The 21044-nt window shown below is 47.8% G+C and overlaps 1 protein-coding gene across 4 annotated transcripts in view; it reads left to right on the top strand.

Moving 5' to 3' along the window:
• Dpp6 (dipeptidyl peptidase like 6) overlaps positions 1-21044 on the top strand; it is an 812759-nt gene that overhangs the window by 772795 nt on the left and 18920 nt on the right. For all 4 annotated transcript variants that reach the window (XM_075955602.1, XM_075955604.1, XM_075955601.1 and 1 more), the window contains exon 17: positions 10614-10661. In XM_075955602.1, the coding sequence (XP_075811717.1) occupies positions 10614-10661 (48 nt within the window). The remainder of the gene's footprint in view (positions 1-10613; positions 10662-21044) is intronic.

Genomic DNA, 21044 nt, shown 5'->3' with positions numbered 1-21044 from the left:
ACAGTATAATCTACCATCGTGTGGTGGTCATACATCCATCTGTACACTGTGATCTACCATCGTGTGGTGGTCATACATCCATCTGTATACTATGATCTACCATAGTGTGGTGGTCACACATCCATCTGTACACTGTGATCTACCATAGTGTGGTGGTCATACATCCATCTACATACTATGATCTACCATAGTGTGGTGGTCATACATCCATCTACATACTATGATCTACCATAGTGTGGTGGTCATACATCCATCTGTACACTATGATCTACCATAGTGTGGTGGTCATACATCCATCTGTACACTGTGATCTACCATAGTGTGGTGGTCATACATCCATCTGTATACTATGATCTACCATCGTGTGGTGGTCATACATCCATCTGTATACTATGATCTACCATAGTGTGGTGGTCATACATCCATCTACATACTATGATCTACCATGGTGTGGTGGTCATACATCCATCTGTACACTATGATCTACCATAGTGTGGTGGTCATACATCCATCTGTACACTATGATCTACCATAGTGTGGTGGTCATACATCCATCTGTACACTGTGATCTACCATAGTGTGGTGGTCACACATCCACCTACATACTATGATCTACCATAGTGTGGTGGTCATACATCCATCTGTACACTGTGATCTACCATAGTGTGGTGGTCATACATCCATCTGTACACTGTGATCTACCATAGTGTGGTGGTCATACATCCATCTGTACACTATGATCTACCATAGTGTGGTGGTCATACATTCATCTGTACACTGTGATCTACCATAGTGTGGTGGTCATACATCCATCTGTACACTATGATCTACCATAGTGTGGTGGTCATACATCCATCTGTACACTGTGATCTACCATAGTGTGGTGGTCATACATCCATCTGTACACTGTGATCTACCATAGTGTGGTGGTCATACATCCATCTGTACACTATGATCTACCATAGTGTGGTGGTCATACATCCATCTGTACACTGTGATCTACCATCGTGTGGTGGTCATACATCCATCTGTACACTGTGATCTACCATAGTGTGGTGGTCATACATCCACCTGTACACTATAATCTACGATAGTGTGGTGGTCATACATCCATCTGTACACTGTGATCTACCATAGTGTGGTGGTCATACATCCATCTACATACTATGATCTACCATAGTGTGGTGGTCACACATCCATCTGTACACTGTGATCTACCATAGTGTTGTGGTCATACATCCATCTGTACACTGTAATCTACCATAGTGTGGTGGTCATACATCCATCTGTACACTGTGATCTACCATAGTGTGGTGGTCATACATCCATCTGTACACTATGATCTACCATAGTGTGGTGGTCATACATCCATCTGTACACTGTGATCTACCATAGTGTGGTGGTCATACATCCATCTACATACTATGATCTACCATAGTGTGGTTGTCATACATCCATCTGTACACTATGATCTACCATAGTGTGGTGGTCATACATCCATCTGTACACTGTGATCTACCATAGTGTGGTGGTCACACATCCATCTGTACACTATAATCTACCATAGTGTGGTGGTCATACATCCATCTGTACTCTATAATCTACCATAGTGTGGTGGTCATACATCCATCTGTACACTATGATCTACCATAGTGTGGTGGTCATACATCCATCTGTACACTATGATCTACCATACTGTGGTGGTCATACATCCATCTGTACACTGTGATCTACCATCGTGTGGTGGTCATACATCCACCTACATACTATGATCTACCATAGTGTGGTGGTCATACATCCATCTGTACACTGTGATCTACCATAGTGTGGTGGTCATGCATCCATCTGTACACTGTGATCTACCATAGTGTGGTGGTCATACATCCATCTGTACACTGTGATCTACCATAGTGTGGTGGTCATACATCCATCTGTACACTGTGATCTACCATGGTGTGGTGGTCATACATCCATCTGTACACTGTGATCTACCATAGTGTGGTGGTCATACATCCATCTGCACACTGTGATCTACCATAGTGTGGTGGTCACACATCCATCTGTACACTATGATCTACCATGGTGTGGTGGTCATACATCCATCTGTATACTATGATCTACCATAGTGTGGTGGTCATACATCCATCTGTACACTGTGATCTACTATCGTGTGGTGGTCATACATCCATCTGTACACTGTGATCTACCATAGTGTGGTGGTCATACATCCATCTGTATACTATGATCTACCATAGTGTGGTGGTCATACATCCATCTGTACACTGTGATCTACTATTGTTTGGTGGTCATACATCCATCTGTACACTGTGATCTACCATGGTGTGGTGGTCATACATCCATCTGTACACTATGATCTACCATAGTGTGGTGGTCATACATCCATCTGTACACTATGATCTACCATCGTGTGGTGGTCATACATCCATCTGTACACTGTGATCTACCATAGTGTGGTGGTCATACATCCATCTGTACACTGTGATCTACCATAGTATGGTGGTCATACATCCATCTGTACACTGTGATCTACCAAAGTGTGGTGGTCACACATCCATCTGTACACTGTGATCTACCATAGTGTGGTGGTCACACATCCATCTACATACTATGATCTACCATAGTGTGGTGGTCACACATCCATCTACATACTATGATCTACCATAGTATGGTGGTCATACATCCATCTGTACACTGTGATCTACCATAGTGTGGTGGTCACACATCCATCTGTACACTGTGATCTACCATAGTGTGGTGGTCATACATCCATCTACATACTATGATCTACCATAGTGTGGTGGTCATACATCCATCTACATACTATGATCTACCATCGTGTGGTGGTCATACATCCATCTGTATACTATGATCTACCATGGTGTGGTGGTCATACATCCATCTACATACTCTGATCTACCATTGTGTGGTGGTCATACATCCATTTGCATATTTTCCCCTCCCAGGAGCAATACCAACTTGGAAGTCAGACATACATTTAGCTTTCGCTAAAATAAGTCTTGTCACTCACTTAAGATTTTGAAAGGTCATTTTTTTTATATTCTTCTCTTCATAAACAATGCTTAGCAAATACAATTCATCTCCTGACGTTGGTGGCAAACAGTACTTGTGTTTGTTTGAGCATTTACGTTCCTTACTTTTTGTAGCTTTATTTTTATTTTATGTGTGTAAATAAAAATTTTTTTTGTTTTACATGTTCTGCCCTTGAATGTGGATGTGCATATAGTGCCCTCAGAGGCCAGAAGAGGGAGTCAGATCCCCTGAAACTGGAGTTATAGATAGCTGTAAGCCACCCTGTGGGTGCTAGCAATTGAACCAGGGTCCTCTGGAAGAGCAGCCAGTGCTCTTAACCATCTTTCCTGCCTCACTGTGTATTGCTCCAAGGTGCACTGGCCATAAAGGCAGGCTGTTATTGAAGACTACAGAAGTGTTGGAGCTGAAAGAATCGTAGACACATGCTCATTCCTGCGCACGTATGTTTGTTGACAGAGGAACTTGTAATGAAATACAGTTGTATGTTTTCACACATCCTCAGACTGGATGAGAATATATGCATACATAATAGCTATACTATTATGTATATATATATATATATATATATATATATATATTATATATTACATATAGCAGCAGAAGTACGGGCTAAGGAAGAGCAGAGTGCAGCCCCGCTTCCCCCACCTGCTTCCATTGAGAAGATGGAACCTTCAGCTGAGAATTGAGCCTCCTTTTCATTCTCTACTTTTGTGTGTGTATGTATGTGTGAATGGTGTGTGTGTGTGTGTGTGTATTGGAGTGTGAATGGTGTGTGTGAATAATGTATATGTATGTATGCATGTGTGGAGGTGTGAATGGAGTGTGTGTGTATGAATGGTGTGTGTGTATGTGTGTATGTATGTGTGTGTTAGTGTACCTGCACTACGTGTAATATGTATAGAGGCCCACTTTTGACATCAAATATCCTCCTCCATTCACCGTATATATTAAGGCAAGTTCTCTCACTTGAACGAGAGACTGCTAATTCAACTCATTTAGCCAGCCAGCTTACTCCAGGGATCTCCTGTCTCAGCCTGCTGAGCGCTGGGCCTACAGGTGGGCTACCACTGCTGCCCTGGCATCGACATGGATGACAGGGAGTGCTTCAGCTACTGAGCCATGTCTCCCTGTAGACCCGAGCCCACTTCTCTGCTCCGGTCATGTTTCCCCACTGTTTGTATTCCAGAGACCATGAACCATTAATGTTCGGCCAGATAAACCTCCAAAACTCCTGCCATTTGTGATGGTATGGACACACCAGGGGGACATTCTGTTCAGGAAAATGAGCCAAAGACAGAAAGATGCACACACTTCCTGAGATGCGTAGGAGGGAGGAGAATGTTGGTGACCCAGAGCTTTGGGAGGGAGGCAGGAAGTGCTTATCAAAGGATACAAAATTTCCCCTAGACAGACCAGAGATATAAACTCAAGCGGCCGGCCATTCCACCGTGACACCTCTGAAAACCAAGAGGAAAAATGTGCCTTCTGTATCTTTACGTAGCACACCTCAAGAGCATGTGCCTTGTACAGTCTTCTGTGTGCTCTGGGTCCCATTTTAATTGCCCAGTTGCTAATTTAAGGCCACCTTGAAAGTTAGCGCCTTGTCTCATGGCTGTAGGCATTTCTCTTGTGTTCTTCATGAGCACTGCCAGCACGGGGGGGGGGGGGGGGGTAGCAAATACGCTGGCTGAGCTCCAACTTTCAGAAGGGAAGCTATTTCGACCCCCCCCCCAGACAGAAAGATGCATACAGAGCGCCCCCCACCGGGCACAGTTCTATGCCCCTCCCACTCCCTACCCCGGAAGGGCAGTGGGCAGTGCATATGCAGTGCCTGCTGTACAGATGAATGGCTAATGAATGGCCCACTAAGTGCTAGCCTGGCCATGACATAGCAAGGTGAAACTTTAAATTAGGCCGATGAAAGGTCTCTTGAGATCAGTCTCTGTGCCCTGATTTTAGTAATTTAGGTTACTATGGCTCTAAACCTCTGATTCGCAATAGCTGCCCCCAGTCACTGTCTTCATTCCGAGGTCTGAGAGCCATGTTACAGTGGGGCCATTGTCAGCATGACTTTAACATCGCAAACGTCTTAGACTGGTCAAGTGGACTGCACGTCAAACTGTACCAAAGAAGACACTGGTCAAGTGTGAAGGCCACCCAAAGGACCCTTCTGTCCCCAGTCCCGGCAGAGTCCTGACCCATGTCCATCACTTTCTATTGCTGTCACGAAACTGGAGGGAACAACTCTGGGGAGGAAGGGCTCCTTGTGGGCTGTGGTTTCAGCCCATGGTTCCTTGGTTTCATTGTTTCTGGGCCATGCTCTGGCCTCAGTGGGGCGTGTGTGGTGGACCAGATTGGCTCACCTTCTGGTAGATAAGAGAACGGGAGGGAGAGGAAGAGAGGGCAAGAGAGAGTAAAAGAGGAGGACAAGTCTGATGTTCTACTAAGATTTAGTGATGTCTGTAGGCCTACATACAAGTATTTTTGTGTTATTTTTTTTCTGTGCATTTAAAATATTAGGGCTTCAGAGAGGCTCAGTGGTTAAGAGCACTGGCTGCTCTTCCAGAGGACCTGAGTTTGGTTGCCAGAACCCACAGCAGGCAATGTAACTCTGATGCCTCTGGCTTTCCAGGCACTTGTATTCATGTGCACATAACAACATACAGCTTGTGTTCATGTATGCATAACAACATACAGACACATATCTACTCATAAGTAAAAATAATAAAAATAAAGCTGGGCTTGGTGACACACGCCTTTAATACCAGCACTTAGAAGACAAAAACAGGAGGAACTCTGTGAATTTGAGGCCCTCTTGTCTACATAGTAAGTTCCAAAGTAGCCAGGACTACCTAGAGAAATCCTGTATCAATAATAATAATAATAATGGCCAAAGAAATGGGTCCATAGTTAAGAGCATTTGCTGCTCTTCCAGAGGATACAGGTTTGATTTCCAGCACCCACTTGAAGGCTCACAATTGTCTGTAAGTCCAGTTCAAGAGGGCTCAACATCCTCTTCTGGCCCCTGCAGGCATTGTAGGCACTTGGTGCAAAGGTATTACATGCAAGCAAAACACCCATACATACACAGAAAAAAATTAACTTAAAAATGCACATAAAATCAGACAAGTGTGGTGGTGCACACCTTTAATCCCAGCACGAAGGAGTCAGAAGCAGGAGGACCTTTGTCATTTCAAGACCAGCCTGGTCTACAAAATTAGTTCTTGGACAACCAAAATTAGATAGTGATACCTAGCCCCCCAAAAAATATAAAATAATAAATTTTTAAAAATATTTGAGTATTTCATAACATAGTTAGCAAAGCAGATATACAGCTTTTCTAGTTCTAGCTGTCATGGAGTTTCGTGTTTGGTGGTGGATAATTACATAAAATATTCATTCAATAGTGAAAGTGTAAAATCCAATGTGAGGTTTCACTGCTCCGTGTCAAATGCTGCGCTAATGGTATAGAAGTTCATTTAGCTGTGCAGACTTTGGATCTGGTTAATTTTGCATGTGATTTTTTTTTATTTTCAAAAATACCTATATGTAAATGTGAGTACATGGCTACAGGTGCACCCTAGGATATTCTAGAAGGCTTTGGGCTCTATTTTGGAGGAAGGGAAAAGTGGGTCCTTTACTGTCACCTAGTCCCTTTCTTGACCGTTTGAATTTTTGTTTCAAGACATGTATTAAGTTGCTGTATTAGCAAATGAAACCTCCTCCAAGCTGTGACTTCCTCACTGCACAAATGTGACAAAAGACGGGAAGCTTGCTCTGCCGCTGTGTTTCTGTCTCTAAGCTGTTTGAAGTGTCTTTGCGGCAGGGCTCTGAAGATTGGACTTGAAATTATTCATAGGAGAGTTACCAGGATGCCTTTTACATAGTAGGCACTGAATAAGTAATCATTGTTTACATTATTAATAAGAGCGTGGGGTATAGACTGTTTGCAAATTTTCTCTCCTCGGTTTGTGCGCGGCAAACAGCTGTAGGCTCGTTATCTCTCAATGGCCGCTTTGCTCGCTGCACAGGCTCTCAGGGGAAGGGATGGCAGAACGGGGTACTTAGTGTGCCTCCTTTTTTTACCCCCACAGTCAGTGCTTACCTGCCCGTTGGCATGCACAGACAGATGTTGCATGGCTTCTCCCATCTAGGAAGGAAGTGCCGGCGTCAGTGAATAAAAAATACTGGCTGCCTAGCCACGTGTGAGTTTTAGGCAAACAACAATTAGTTTTTGTCAGTAGACCCTAAGTACCACAGGGATCTATTTATAGTGAAAAGATTGTCAGTGCTTCTCAGAAATTCACAGGTAACCAAGCAGCCTGCAATTTTTTTTTCCCTGACCAGTCTGTGGCTGGATGGATAAGCAAGGGGCATAGCATGGGGGAGGGGCCTAGAACTGTAAAGCATTCACTGTAGAGGTCAATGTGGAGGCTCCAGGGCTCAATGATTGGCTGTGCCACTCCGAGACAAAGGAATCTTAAGTCGGAATATTCCAACGCTTCTTGTATTTGTAGCGGCTCTGTTCACAGTGGCCGAGTCAGGGCCTCAGCCAAGGTGCCCACTCACTGGTGATGGTTGAGGAGAGTGTAACATTTACATGGAGTGAAGTATTATTCAGCCATGAAGAAGAATGGGATTCCATCATTCTTACAAAAATAAGTGAATCTGAGGTCATTATGTTAAGTGCTATAAAATAGGTGGACCTGAGATCACTATGTTAAGTGCTATAAAATAGGTGGACCTGAGATCATCATGTTAAGTGCTATAAGCCGGGATCAGAAAGACAAATAATGCACATTTTCTCTCAGATGCAAAAATCTAGGTTTTCCTTCTTTTTTACTTATTCTTCAACAATTTTTAATTTGTATCCAACATGTCTTCTATCAATATCCATCCCATCCCCAGCTCCCCCTCCCACTTCTCGAAGATGTCCCCTAACACACACCCCCACCTCCTGCATTGTTTTAATCTAATTATGTGCATGGGGGGGGGGGATGTGCACACGTGAGTACAGGTTCCTCAGAGCCCAGAGGCATCAGAAGCCCTTGGAGCTGGAGTGGCCAGCCATTGTGAGCTGCCCATCCTGGGTACTAGGAACCAAACTCAGGCCCTCAGCAGGAGCGGTATACACTCTTACTACTGACCCATCTCTCCAGCCCCATTCTAGATTTTTTTAAGACAAGAAAGTAGAAAGAAGACTATAATGGAAGAGAAAGGGAGCCTGGGAAGAAAGCAGTAAGAAAGGACCACTGAGGTACATATGGTGGTATATGCAAGTGTAGGGTGTTCCAGAAAAAGCCACTAGTTTGCATAATGAATATGTGCTTCTGGATCGTCACTGTGTGCACTGAGTGGTGTCTGGGTCAGCTCCAGGGCAGTCCGTCTCTGCTCTACTGTGACCTCAGTCTGTGACCCCAGCCCAGCGGCACACTCCAGCACACTCTGACTGAGCCTTCCTCTCTCTGCCCATCAACACAGAGCATCCTTCTCAGGCCTGAACTGGGCAGTCCACTCTCCAGATGTTGCATGAGGTTTATAAGCCATGCTGGGACCCATGGCGGATCTCTGGCCCTCAGCTTAGCCATTTGTCACATGAACCCTGAATATACAGGAAGTTCTGACAGTGACCCTGTGGATGCAAAGTCCACAGTGCTCTTCCTAAATATGCATTCTGTAATATTGCTGTCACATACATACATGCACACACACACACACACACACACACACACACACACACACACACACACACGTCCCCAGCCAAGTGCAGGCAGATGCCTCAAGCTTGCTCTTTCTCCTTTTGTCACTACTCAGTGCCTACCCCAGCCCGAAAGGCAGCATCTCCTTTACAATCCATCTTGCTCCTTCTGAATCACTCTGAGGATGTGTCTCAATACTGGTAACAAACATTTGCCCTTCATGGAGCTATGTCCTAATGCTGCAGATAAGGGACAAGAGCCAGCACAGCCATAATGCCCAAGGCCTGACATCACAGTCTGTGCCATGGTACCCTGTGAGAGAAGGCGAGTGGGTGACCAGCCCTGTGGTCATTGGTGGGTACTCTTTCAGACTAGGTAGTGAAAGGCTTTCCAACAGAGAAAGAAGAGACCAGTCAGGCTGATATCAGGGGCCAGGAAGAGCAATGACCCCCTAAGGGCAGCTCAGCCTCCCTCAGATCCTACAGCTGGCACAGCTGGCAGACCCAAGTGTGCAAAGAACAACAGAGGCAAGAGGATGTTGGGAAAGGACCCCAGGCTAGCAGCTAAATCACCAAACAAAAGTAATTCAGAAGGCCTTCTTCCTGGCCCTGCTATTGATGATAGCAGCCATGAACCCATGGATGACCAAGCAGGTGCTGTTGTCTTGAGAGCATCCTCCTAACTCCCAAGGCTGGAACAACCTAAAGCTGGGAAGCTTTCCATTGAAGGAGCTCACTGAACAGAGTCACACACTCACAATCCATTCCACGCATGTTTGCAAAAGCATCACAGGAGGTCACAGACTAGAAACTATGATGGCTTTTTCCAGGATTCTGGTGATTGTTTTTTATTTTTGGTTTTTCTTTTGGTTTTTCGAGACAGGGTTTCTCTGTGGCTTTGGAGCCTGTCCTGGCACTAGCTCTTGTAGACCAGGCTGGTCTCGAACTCACAGAGATCCGCCTGCCTCTGCCTCCCAAGTGCTGGGATTAAAGGCGTGCGCCACCACAGCCCGGCTTATTTTTTGTTTTTCAAGCTTGAGGCTTGAGTAATGCAGACTAAGTCGAGGAAAGCATCATGGAATTGGCTCAATAGTGAAAAAGAAGTTATGGTGCTTTAATCCAAATACAATATTCACGCCATGCGGCGGTCTGGAAAGCTGTACAGTAGTGACCGGTGGTATCTGTCAGAATCAGACACCTGTCTGCCTTGTTCAAAGAACTGAAGAAGTACACAGAAAAAGCGAAGTAGCCAAGGGCTTCCTTCAGAAGCTAATAAGCAAAGTCCAGACTAGATACCCTTCCAGAGAACACCATCATAAGATCAGTGGTTTTCATTTTCCATGTTGTGTGTTTGCAAACTAGCATATGTATGTTTGCATATGAGTGTGGCTGCACCTGCATGGAGGGGCCTGAGGTTGATGTCAGGAATCATCCATTGCTTCTCCTCTGAATTCACTGAAGCAGACATTCTCAATCAAACCCAGAGCACACCAGTATTGCTCATCTCGCTAGCCAGCCTGTTCTGGGGTCCTCTGGATCTGCTTGCGGAGGCTGGAATCGGCAGGCGGGATGCCAAGCCGTGTGGGCTGGCCCTTCATGTGGGCTGTAGGGATCCTCTCAGGTCCTCTCCCCCACCTGTCAAATTAGCCATGATCTGTACCATGACCAGGAATCCTGGTAACGAACCTGACTGTGATGTTAGAGAGCCATGCCTCTTCTGGCTGCATTATCCTCTGGACCCACACAGTCTACATGGCATAAGGAAAGCTTATTTTTTTATTTTCTTCTAAACTAATGACCTTGTTTTTTCTTTCTCTTTTTCCTCTCTGCTCTCCGAACCCAGGACCTGGTGTACCCACTGTGACTGTACATAACACCACGGATAAGAGGAGTAAGTGCTGTTCCTTCAAAATCTTTCTGACACTTGGGAAAGTAGGAGTCAAGGTTCACGAGACAATCCAGCCACACCCGACCCCAACTTCAGGGCCTGAAGATGAATAAGGCCCTGTAGGTTCAATGCTCCTCTCTATCAGATGTGTGACCCAGCTGAGGTGTCCCTGAAAATGCCTAGAATCCACAACAGCCTGTGAGCACTGAGGTTGGGTGGCCATTCCCCAGACAACTCAGGTCATGGTTGAAACCTTCTGGATGTAGCCAGGACAGGCCGGATTTGAACAGCAGTCAGTAGGGGCTTCACTCTTGCCTCCGCTGAGGCTTCGTGGGTACTCAGAGGTGTATCTGCCTGCAGGTCAGATGGTCATGTCCATGACATGGAGGAACTACAGGAAGAAAGGTGGGAGGGTGGGAGGAAGGGAGGTCAAGGGTGGCCATCAGAGTAAATGGGAACAAATGCTGAGAAGGTATTTGGCACCTTAACCATCTTTCCGCTAGGGCCACTCTGGAAAAGTGGGTTTTTAGAGTGACCAGGCCCACTCCCAAGCCTCATTTCCAGCCTCACTTGGGAACTTTTCCAAGAGCCTGGGAGATTTGAAGCTCTTGGGTTTCAGTCTGTGTCCCCTGAAAGATTCTGGTACAACTCCTTGGGCATCACCACTCGCCAACAATCTGCACACTCCAGTGGACACACAGCAGGGAAGAAACCTGGCTATAGGATTGCCCTACAGCTTCCCACCCAAGTGGCCTCTGTGGTCTTCAGCAGCTTGACAATTAATTCTTCTGTAAGAAATCGCTTGTAGTAATAGGAGGCTGGGCTGCGTCCCCAGCACCCCGGCCACCTGCTAGCTTATGCCTCGAAATAATTACACGGACACTGTATTCTTTTAAACACTGCTTGGCCCATTATATCTAGCCTCTTCTCAGCTAACTCTTGCACCTGGACTAGCCCATTTCCAATCATGTGTGTAGCACCCCAAGGTGCGCTTACCAGGAAGATTCTAGCCTATGTCCATCCTGGGTCGGAGCTGAATCGCGTCTGCCCAGGAGAGGGGAGCATGGCGTCTCTGCTCCAGAGAGCAGAGCTGTCGAGTCTGAGCTCACTTCCTCTTCCTCCCAGCATTCTGTTCCGTTTACTCCTCCCAACTATGTTTTAGCCTATCAGGGCCAAGCAGTTTCTTTATTGCTTAACCAATGAAATCAACAGATTGATATATGACACTCTCACATCAATCGCTCCTGCTTAAGCCCTGCCTGGTACCTTCACTTCACAGTTAGGCTGCTCCAGAGTCCCAGCATCACCTTTCTTAAGAAAGCACGTGCTGGAGCGGGGCATGGGTGGTGCACACCTTTAATCTCAGCACAGGCAGAGGCAAGTGGAACTCAGTGAGTTCAAGGCCAGTCTGGTCTATATACTGAGTTCCAGAACAGCCAGAGCTACCTGATAAAGAGACCTTGTCTCAAAAAAAAAATGTAGCCAAATATGGTATTGCACATCTTTAATCCCAGCACTTGAGAGGCAGAGGCAGGCAAATCCCTAAGTTCAAGGCCAGCCTGGTCTACAGAGCAAGTTTCAGAACAGTCAAGGATACATAGAGAAGCCCTGTCTTGAAAAATGAAAAGGAGGAGGAGGAAGGCAGCGTGTGCTGTTTGTATTTGTTGACATATAAGAGCTCATAGATGATAACTCCCTGATACGCTATGGGCTCATGGATAACCCCCTGATATGCTATGGGCTCGTGGATAACCCTGATACTCCACGAGCCATTCTCCCTTCTTGCAACCTGGTGTTCTGCTGAGGACTGAGGGAAATGAGTGGTGTGGTTTAACATCCTGGCTGCATACCTGCTTCCTGGCTGAATGGTCACACTAGGTACCCATGGTGCCCACTTCTACTACATGTGGCATCCTTGGCATCCATTTCCCCTTATTGTGAGGACACGGTTGGATTGGATTGGAGCCCACCCTAGTGACGTCACCGAAACACTGATCCTCTTTGCAATTAAAGTCACCTTCACAGGTAACAAGAGTTATGGCTTCAGCATCAGGTGGGAACACTAGGTTGTATGTACTTCAGCCCACACATGGTAACACAGGGCTTCTCTATGAGACCCAGTTCCCACATTCTTGGATGTTCCTGGATATGAAACCCCATAATCTTCACCCTCCAGGACTCCAGGCAGGAAAGAATGTGGACAGAGCATGTGGGTGTCCCTGTGTGGAAGCCCAGAGCCCACCTATGTCGGTTACGTTTTCTGACTCCCTGTCAGTCGGTGCTCCTGGCACACAGTAGCTCACAACCATCTGTAACTCCATTTTCAGGGCATTCAACTTCCTCTTCTCGCCTTCATGGGCACTGCACACATGTAGTGCACAGACACACATGCAGGCAAAACACACACACAGAAAATAAAAATAAATAAATCTTGCTTTTAAGAAAGAGTTTAAACCAACCTGAGCTATAGTACAAGACCCAGCCAAAAGATTAAAATTCAAAATAGTGGACTACAAGCCCCTCACAGCATTCATCATGGTTCCCTTCTCCCTCCGTCTGGTAGGGTCTGCTCCATGTCACTGAGGAGAGGATTGAGGCCTAGTTCGCAAAGAGTCCTGCCAACTATGACATCTTTTCCTCTAGAATCCGACTGTTCAGGAGCAAATGGCTTCAATGGGAGAAAAAGAGAAAGACATGTTTAAAGAGAGAGAGCAACAGTCAGGGAGAGGAGAGGCGGCAGCATGCAAGCCACAGCAATGTTCTAGTGAGCACCCATGGCTCAGCGACGAAAAGTTTACACGTCTGACTTGAGTCTGTGGGGTGTGTCTGTCTCAGGCACACAAAACACAAATGACTTACAAAGGATTGTCTGAGCAGGAGCCCAAAGCCCTGGCCCCCCAGTGCGAGTCTGCTGCCTTCTGCAGCTCCTGGGAACAACCACCCTGACAGGAGTTGGCCAGGTCCACCTGGAAGGGAAAGTCTTGGTCAAATGTCAGAGCCAGCGGTGTGTCCAGCCTCCAGGGGTCTGTGGGAGTGCATGACTCTCTCCTAGTGTGCGGAACTTGTAATGGGATTGCTAGCCCGCTACAACACACCACAGCCCAGCATAACACCCCCTCAAATGGCAGCCTTGAATGTAAGGCTTGGGGCTTATCCCTTGTCTGTCAAGTTAGTGACTTCTGGGTGAGGCCACACATCCCTTCCACCCCTAGGCCCCTGGTCTAGGTGATAGGATCTTGTCCATGGTCACAGCCTCTTGGCAGTCTCTGTGCCAGGTGCATGATTGCAGCACATCATGGATGTATGCCTCAGGCAGGCAGCAAATCGGATGCATCATGGACCAGCCCTAGGGCCCACGTAGGGTTCAGGTCAGTCACTTCCTTCCATGATTAAAAAAAAAATCCCTGAAGCTCCAGGCAGTGGCGGCACACACCTTTAATCCCAGCTCTCAGGAAGCAGTGGCAGGTGGATCTCTGTGAGTTTGAGGCCAGCCTGGTCTACAGAGTATGTTCCAAGACAGCCATGGATATACACAGAGAAACCTTGTCTCGAAACCGCCCCCCCCCCAAAAAAAATCCTGGAGAGAGAACAAGAAACCCTGTCTCAAAGTAGGTGAGGATCATACCAAAGGACGTCTTCTCACCTCCACACACGCGCCATGTTATACACATGCCCATACTTACAGATGAACACACAGAGTGAGAAAGAGAGGGGTTTAAAGATAATAATAAGGCCCTGAGAAAGTTCCAGGAGCAGGGTAAAGACACAATGAAGTGGCCTAACCTGCAGATGATGACCTCACCAGCCTGCAGAAGCCCACAGAGCATCACTTAGCAACCAGATGCTCTGTGAGCATTTATCCTCTTGCCTATCCAGACGGGTGTCTTCCAACCAGGGTCCTTGAAGCCAGCAGCTTTCCGGCATGTGTTACGAACCATGTAGGGCCAGGACCATCTGGAATACTATATGCATTTGTGGACTTCTCCGCACAGGTTCAGAGAATAGAGGCATGGACCTTGGATGAATTGCCCACGGGCCCAAGTGTTGGGCTGCTTTTGCAGTAAAAAAAAAAAAAAAAAAAAAAAAAAGGTGACTCCTCAGAGCGCTTTTTCTTTTACAGGCTGAGTGATACTCAGCCCAACCCAAACCCAAAAATCTAAAATCCAAATGCTCCAAAACCTGGAACTTCTTGAGTATGAGCGTGTTGACATGTGATAGGCCGCAGTCACAGTACAGACACACTGGTAACATCATCCGAAATTGCCTTCAGGTCGAGGGGTTACCGTGTCTATGAGACAGAAACAAATCTAGTGTTCAGACTTGAGTCTAGTGCCCAGATAAACAATGGAACATGCATAGACTCTAAAATCAGAAAGAACAGGAAATATGAAACTCCCCTTGTACCTGCACAGCACTCCATAGCCGCTGACCGCTCTGCTGCCCGAACCCAGGACCCAGGGACCTCGGCCTTGGTCGCCAAGGAAACAGTAGCCTCTGGGACCTCTGTTTCAATCTCTCTGCTTGCAATCTGCTGAGGGAACACTGAACCAGAGGTTCTTGCACCTTCTCCTGCTGTGGCAAGGTGTGCGAAGCCTCTGGGCTCTTTCCTTGTTGGGAGCACACCTTTGAGTGACCCTTGGGCTTCTCTGAGGAAACTGCAGCCCCGTGCATTCAGAGGGGCAGTGTGCAAGCCACTGAGCTCAAGAACACGTGGTCCTAAGGAAGCTGTAGGATGCCTTGCCTTGAGCAGCCTGTGTTGGTTACAAGCACAGTAAGGGGGTTGGGCCATAGGATGGCTGTGGTTGGATGACAGTGGGGCTTGTCATTCTATTCTAGCACAGCCCTGTTAGGAAAGGTGGAGTCATGTTACAGAGAGCTTGGTCCTCCCTCTCATCATCACCCCAGCCTCCCTGCCCCTGGGGATACTTGACTTTCTGCCCTTTAGGAAATCGTATCTCCAAACAGAGCCTGTGGGGTGTTGACAGATGTGACTCTGAATTATTTAAAAGCTGTTTCCTTAAGAATGTCATTATCACAGGCACCAAAGGCTCCTCATGTGTCTAAGGCTTCCAACCACTCAGAGATGGGGAAAAAAAAAACACCAGCAGGGCCACATCTGTCTGCCACTGGTCCTGTATGTAGATGGACGTGCAAGCAGATGCTGGCTCTGGTCCCATGTGGGAGAGAGCTGGGACCACAGGGGGTTCATGGGCAATTGTACATCCTCTGGGTTAAAATGAGTGCCCTGGTGACATCACATGGGCTGTATCTGTGGGCACCCACATCCTGCCCATCTCTGGTCTCGTTTTCAGGTCCATAGCAAGTTGAGGCCAGACTGGGGTACATGGAACCCTGTTGCTAAACAATTAAACAGAGCCACCTTGCCCCTAAAGTTAAGGGACAGGAGGCCCATGCTAACCAGGATCTTGCATGGTCTTCTATAGTCCTTGGCCCTCAAAGCCATGCTCGTCTCCGGCCCCAGCAGAGCAGTACAATAGCCTGCAGTGGACCTCCTCTGGTACAGAAGTGACAAGCCAAATGGACACTCATCTGATGTGGCATCTGTCCCAAGACAGTGCCAGAGACTTCCAGACTGTGGCTGCAGGGTGGAATTCTGCTCTCGGGAAGTATAGCCAAGCCTCAGGACAGCCTGGCCAACCACAGCCATGGGGAACGTCCCCAGTAACATAACGTGTGTACAGTGCACAAAAAGAGGCAGGCACCGGTTCTGAGTCCTGGCGCCCGGTTTATCCTCAACTCTTACGGCACACAGAGCAAGTTTGTATCTAATAACGACACATCTCAAATATTTCAGGAACAGTTTGGTGGGAAGAAAAGAGAAACATCAGCCAGGTGTAATGGTGCACACCTTCCCCGGCCCTGGAGACAGGGACAGAGGCAGGCGAATCTCTGTGAGTTTAGGGCCAGCCTGGTCTACATCGTGAGTTCCAGGCCAGCGAAGGTTACTTGCCTAGACACACTCCCATTTAAATGTCAGCTGGATCAACAGGAGACAAATAATGCATTAGAGAGTCTCCTCATATGTGCTTGAGCTGAGAGATTTTCCTGGAGAAAGAGCTGCATGGGGCTGAGGTGTCCCTCAGTGGGACAGCACTTGCCTAGCGAGCATGCACACAGCCCTGGCTTCCCACCTCGGCTCCAAACAGAAAAGAACAAGAAAAGCTGCGCCAAGGGTGTTTTCATCTGGGCACAGAGTCATGGCATGAGTCGATGGAATCTGAATCCCCTGCCCTCATCCCTTCCAACAGCTGGAAATTTGCATCCTTCTTTTCAGTGTTTACTGCTGCTAACATTCCCCTGCCTCCCCTAGACTTCTGTGCCAGTGTTGCCCAGGCGCGAAGTCATTGAAGTGCTTTTACAGTAGCGGTGTCCGTAAAGCCACGAGGAACTGTCCTGTGCCCACATCACACACCGCTGCCGCCCCTAGTGTAACAGGGGTGAACTACCGCAGTGACGCAGCTGTGGTGTATGGATGGTACTTCTTCCCGCCCGAACACATCTGTGAGAGACCGTGTGTGTATTCTCCCGCTTCTGTGGTAACTGGACCCTTTGTTTGCGAAGGAGTCCCAAAAGCACTGGAGGAGGTGTAAGAGGAGGGTTCTAGTAACTCCACCATTTGGTTTAATTTTGTTTTCCGTGTGCAGGTGTTTTTTTTTATGCATATGTTTCTGTGCCTTGGATGCACAGATGCCTTCAGAGGCCAGAAGAGGGCATTGGGTCCTCTGAAATTGAGTTACACTTGTGACTTGTAGGTGCTGAGAATCTGAGTCCCCTGGGAGAGGAGCCAGTACTCCTAACCTCTGAGCCATCTCTCCAGCTCCCTCCACCTTTTTAAAACTCCTTCCATGATGTATATACCAAAAAAAAATAACAGCCTATCTACCTCCTACAATTAGAGGGGAATTTATTTCAAGCTTAGTCATATCCCTTGGCAGTTTTGCTGATGCCAAACGGCCACCACCCTTCTGTGTTGCCAAAAAAGTCCTTGCCCATCACCAGGAGTTGTCTATGTCAATGCAGTGGTCCCAGGTCATCAATGTGAAGTCCACCTGCTGGCAGGAGGTCCAAGATAAGGTACTCAAAAGGTTTGTTTCGGTCATGTATGAAGCCTTGATGGACATGGGAACAAATACATGAGGCAGAGACCGAGGAGTCAATCCACAAAACCTTCTGTTGATTGTAAAAAGTCTTCTGGACCCCAGAGGTACACACAGCAACCTTCTGGGAAGAGCCAATGGCCAGCTTTGAGGTCCCATTACAGAGTCTTAGATCAACAAGCTGGTACATAATAAAGGCCAAGTGAAGGAGCATAAGCCAGATGTATGGTATCCATACCCTCAGGTGTCTACAGAGAGAACCAGGGGAGACCCAGAGACCTCACTTCCTGCAAGCACCTCTCAGGGGGCTCCCCCTGAAGCACCAGCAGCTGACCAGTGTGCCAACCACAGCATTGCTCCTCATGAACATAGTGCCCCCGACATGCACAGCAGCCCAGCACAAAGTCCAGCACGATGCTGGAGAGGCTAGCGATAAGCCCACCTATCTGAATCCTGCCTTCAAGATGCTCAGCATCTATCCAGGGACTCAGTGAGAGTCATGGCCGAAGAACAGTCCCTCGGTCACAAGCTGTCAAACTGACTGTAGCAAGGAAGCCTAGCGGGCTCAGAGTGAAAAGAGATCCAGTTGAGGGGAGGAAGCTGAAAAGCCTTTATTCTTCTGGGTCTGCTCTTTGAGTTAGCTGAGGGATGTAGCCCAGGGTTTATGGGTGGCCTCTGCCGCAAAGAGCAAGGACAGGGAAGAATGATGCATGGGGGAGCCATAAAAAAACAGCCAGTGAAGAGCAGGGGGTGGGGTGGGGTGCTGCCTGACCAGAGCTGCTAGAGAAGCACTGTGTACATCTGTCTGTCTACTCACAGCCTGGGGAGTCATAGCCTACAGAAAAGAAACCACAAGCCAAGGACCAGGCAGCCCCTTCCCCTCCAGATCAGCTGCTTGCGGTCTCCATTGCAGTCAGGTCACCAATTTTCCAATGATGCGGCGTAGGGGTGAGCGCTCCAAGCCCCAGGGCCATGTGGGAACAGCCCACAGGCCACGCAACCCCGGGAGTGGCTTCCTGAGCAGCCATTTGTCTCTGTGGGCTCACTGTGTCCAGATCTGATAATAGCTAATTCCACCAAATATTAGAGGGGCTCACATTTAATTAAGGAGTGGCCATGTGTGTGCTGCAGCCCGGAGGTCCCTGCTGCCCCGAAGTCAAAGGCAGAGTCCTCGGGGAATGCACCGATCTTTTCTTATTTCTCCTCTGAGCTCCTGCCCTCTTTGAATGCAATTAGGGAAACAAATAAACTAGCTGAACCCAGCTCCCCCGTGAGACCACCCGTTCTCTGCTGATAAACCCGACTGCGTGGGCAATCATTAAACGAGAAATCTAATATTTAACTAAATTTAATAGTCTGTTGCTTTGGTGCTCTTCTGCAGAAGGTAGGATTTCAATAGAGAGGAGGGAGCTATTCAAAGGCAGCCTGAATAGTCAGTGAGCGATTAGAACTTGCTACACCCCACACAAGGCCAGACCTGCCAGTGCCCGGCATGGGTGATGGGTATTTGGCTGTGTCTGCATTCACTCTGGGAAAGCTGAGCCAGGTGGGCAACTGCACACACTGGTGATCTGAGTTTGCATCTCTCCATCCAGAACAGCATGTAAGACTGTAGAGTCCCGTTAGAACCAGTTCATACAGATCAGACAAACGTAAAGAGAGGTGGGCCAATCGTGAGGGGCTCTGAATTGGTCCTGGTGCTTACCCGCTTCCATAAATAAAGTTCCCATAGTGCCCTGGTGGCAGAATCTGAGTGAGATCCATGTACCCATCTTTGTTGGGCCTTTGCTGATTGTACCAATACCCATGTGTTCCCATGTTTGCAGCCAACCCGTATTCACCCGCTCCAGGCCCCTTCCGTATGCCACGCCTAGGTCAATCACAGTTTCAGGCAGAGTGGTGGCAATGGAAGGCTCTTCTCAGGTTGTCTTAGAGCCGGGATAAAAGACCATGGCCAAAAGCAACTTGGAGAGGAAAGGGTTTATTTTATCATATAGCTCATCCGGGGAACTCAGGGCAGGAACTGAAGCAGTGGCCATGGGAAAGAGCTGAGTACTGGCTTGCTCCTCGTGGCTTGCTCAGTCTATACTCTATAGAACCTAGGACCACCAGCCCAGGGGTGTCACCACCCATAATGAGCTGGGCCCTCCGGCTGCAATGATCAGCCAAGAGAGTGCACTACAGACTTGCCTACAGGCCAATACTATGAAGACTTTCCCTCTCTCCGCTGAGGTTTCCTAGTCCCACATGACCCTGGCTTGTATTTAGTGGCCATAAAACCAGCCAGTCCACGGATTATAAGGGACCTCCATGTGCTGAAGCATTGAGACAGGATCTTAAGGTCTGGGCCCTGATTCTTACACTAAGCTTGGGTCTGGGGCTATCAGTGAACGGGGTCAGAATCCTGGCCATCATGGAATAGTAAGCCCCATACATAATCAGTCTTTCAAGCACCCAAGACTCTACACTCAGTTTCCTGAATGCTTGCTTTCACTGTGTTGCTGATGTCACTCATAGAGCAGGGGATGGTTAACTGTCAGCCCTGTGTCCTCAGGCATCCTGAACTCTGGGACCTCACAGAGCCTTAGGCTTCCTGAGACCCCTGGAGGATCTCTCAGTCCTGTTTCCTTGGTGACTGTCCTGGAGGAGTAGCAAAAGGCCACCCGGGGAGCGAGGGAAAGCCTTAGGCAGAAACCCAGGGTTGGCGGCTGTCTAAGGTGAAAGTCGGAGCTGAATGGCCACGTGTGGCTGGTAGCTTGCCAGTCATGTTCAGCAGCTTATCAGCTCATCACAGGCACAGGAAAACTCCCATGCCCCACCTCCCCAGGAGGGCACCTTTCCTGCTTCTGTGGATGGTGATGATCCTAGAGACACCCACTGCTGTGTGTCACCCAAAAATAAAATCAGTGATCACTGGAGCCATGAGTTAACCGCTGATGCCTTTGAGAACCGTGCCTGTGGGGCAGTGTCTTTGTAAAGGGGTCATGAAAGACCCCAACACTCTTCATAGGACCATGGCTTTAAAACGTTTCCCAATTCCAGCCTTCCGGGAAACTGGACAAGCTAAAGGCAGAATCCCCTGAAGAGAGAGTTCCCTTTTACATTGAGCCACAAGCCGTCCCTACATGGAACCTTAAGGAAAGAAAAGAAGCAGTCAGGTATTGGTGGCGTGCGCCTTTAATCCCAGCAGTTGGGAAGAAGAGGCAGGTGAATCTCTGTGAGTTTGGGGCCAGCCTGATCTACAGAGTGGGTTCCAGGACATCCAGGA

This window comes from Microtus pennsylvanicus, chromosome 21 (assembly GCF_037038515.1).
Source record: "Microtus pennsylvanicus isolate mMicPen1 chromosome 21, mMicPen1.hap1, whole genome shotgun sequence".
NCBI lineage: Eukaryota > Metazoa > Chordata > Mammalia > Rodentia > Cricetidae > Microtus > Microtus pennsylvanicus.
Note: the sequence above shows the minus strand (reverse complement) of the source record. Positions and strands in the feature narration are given on the sequence as shown.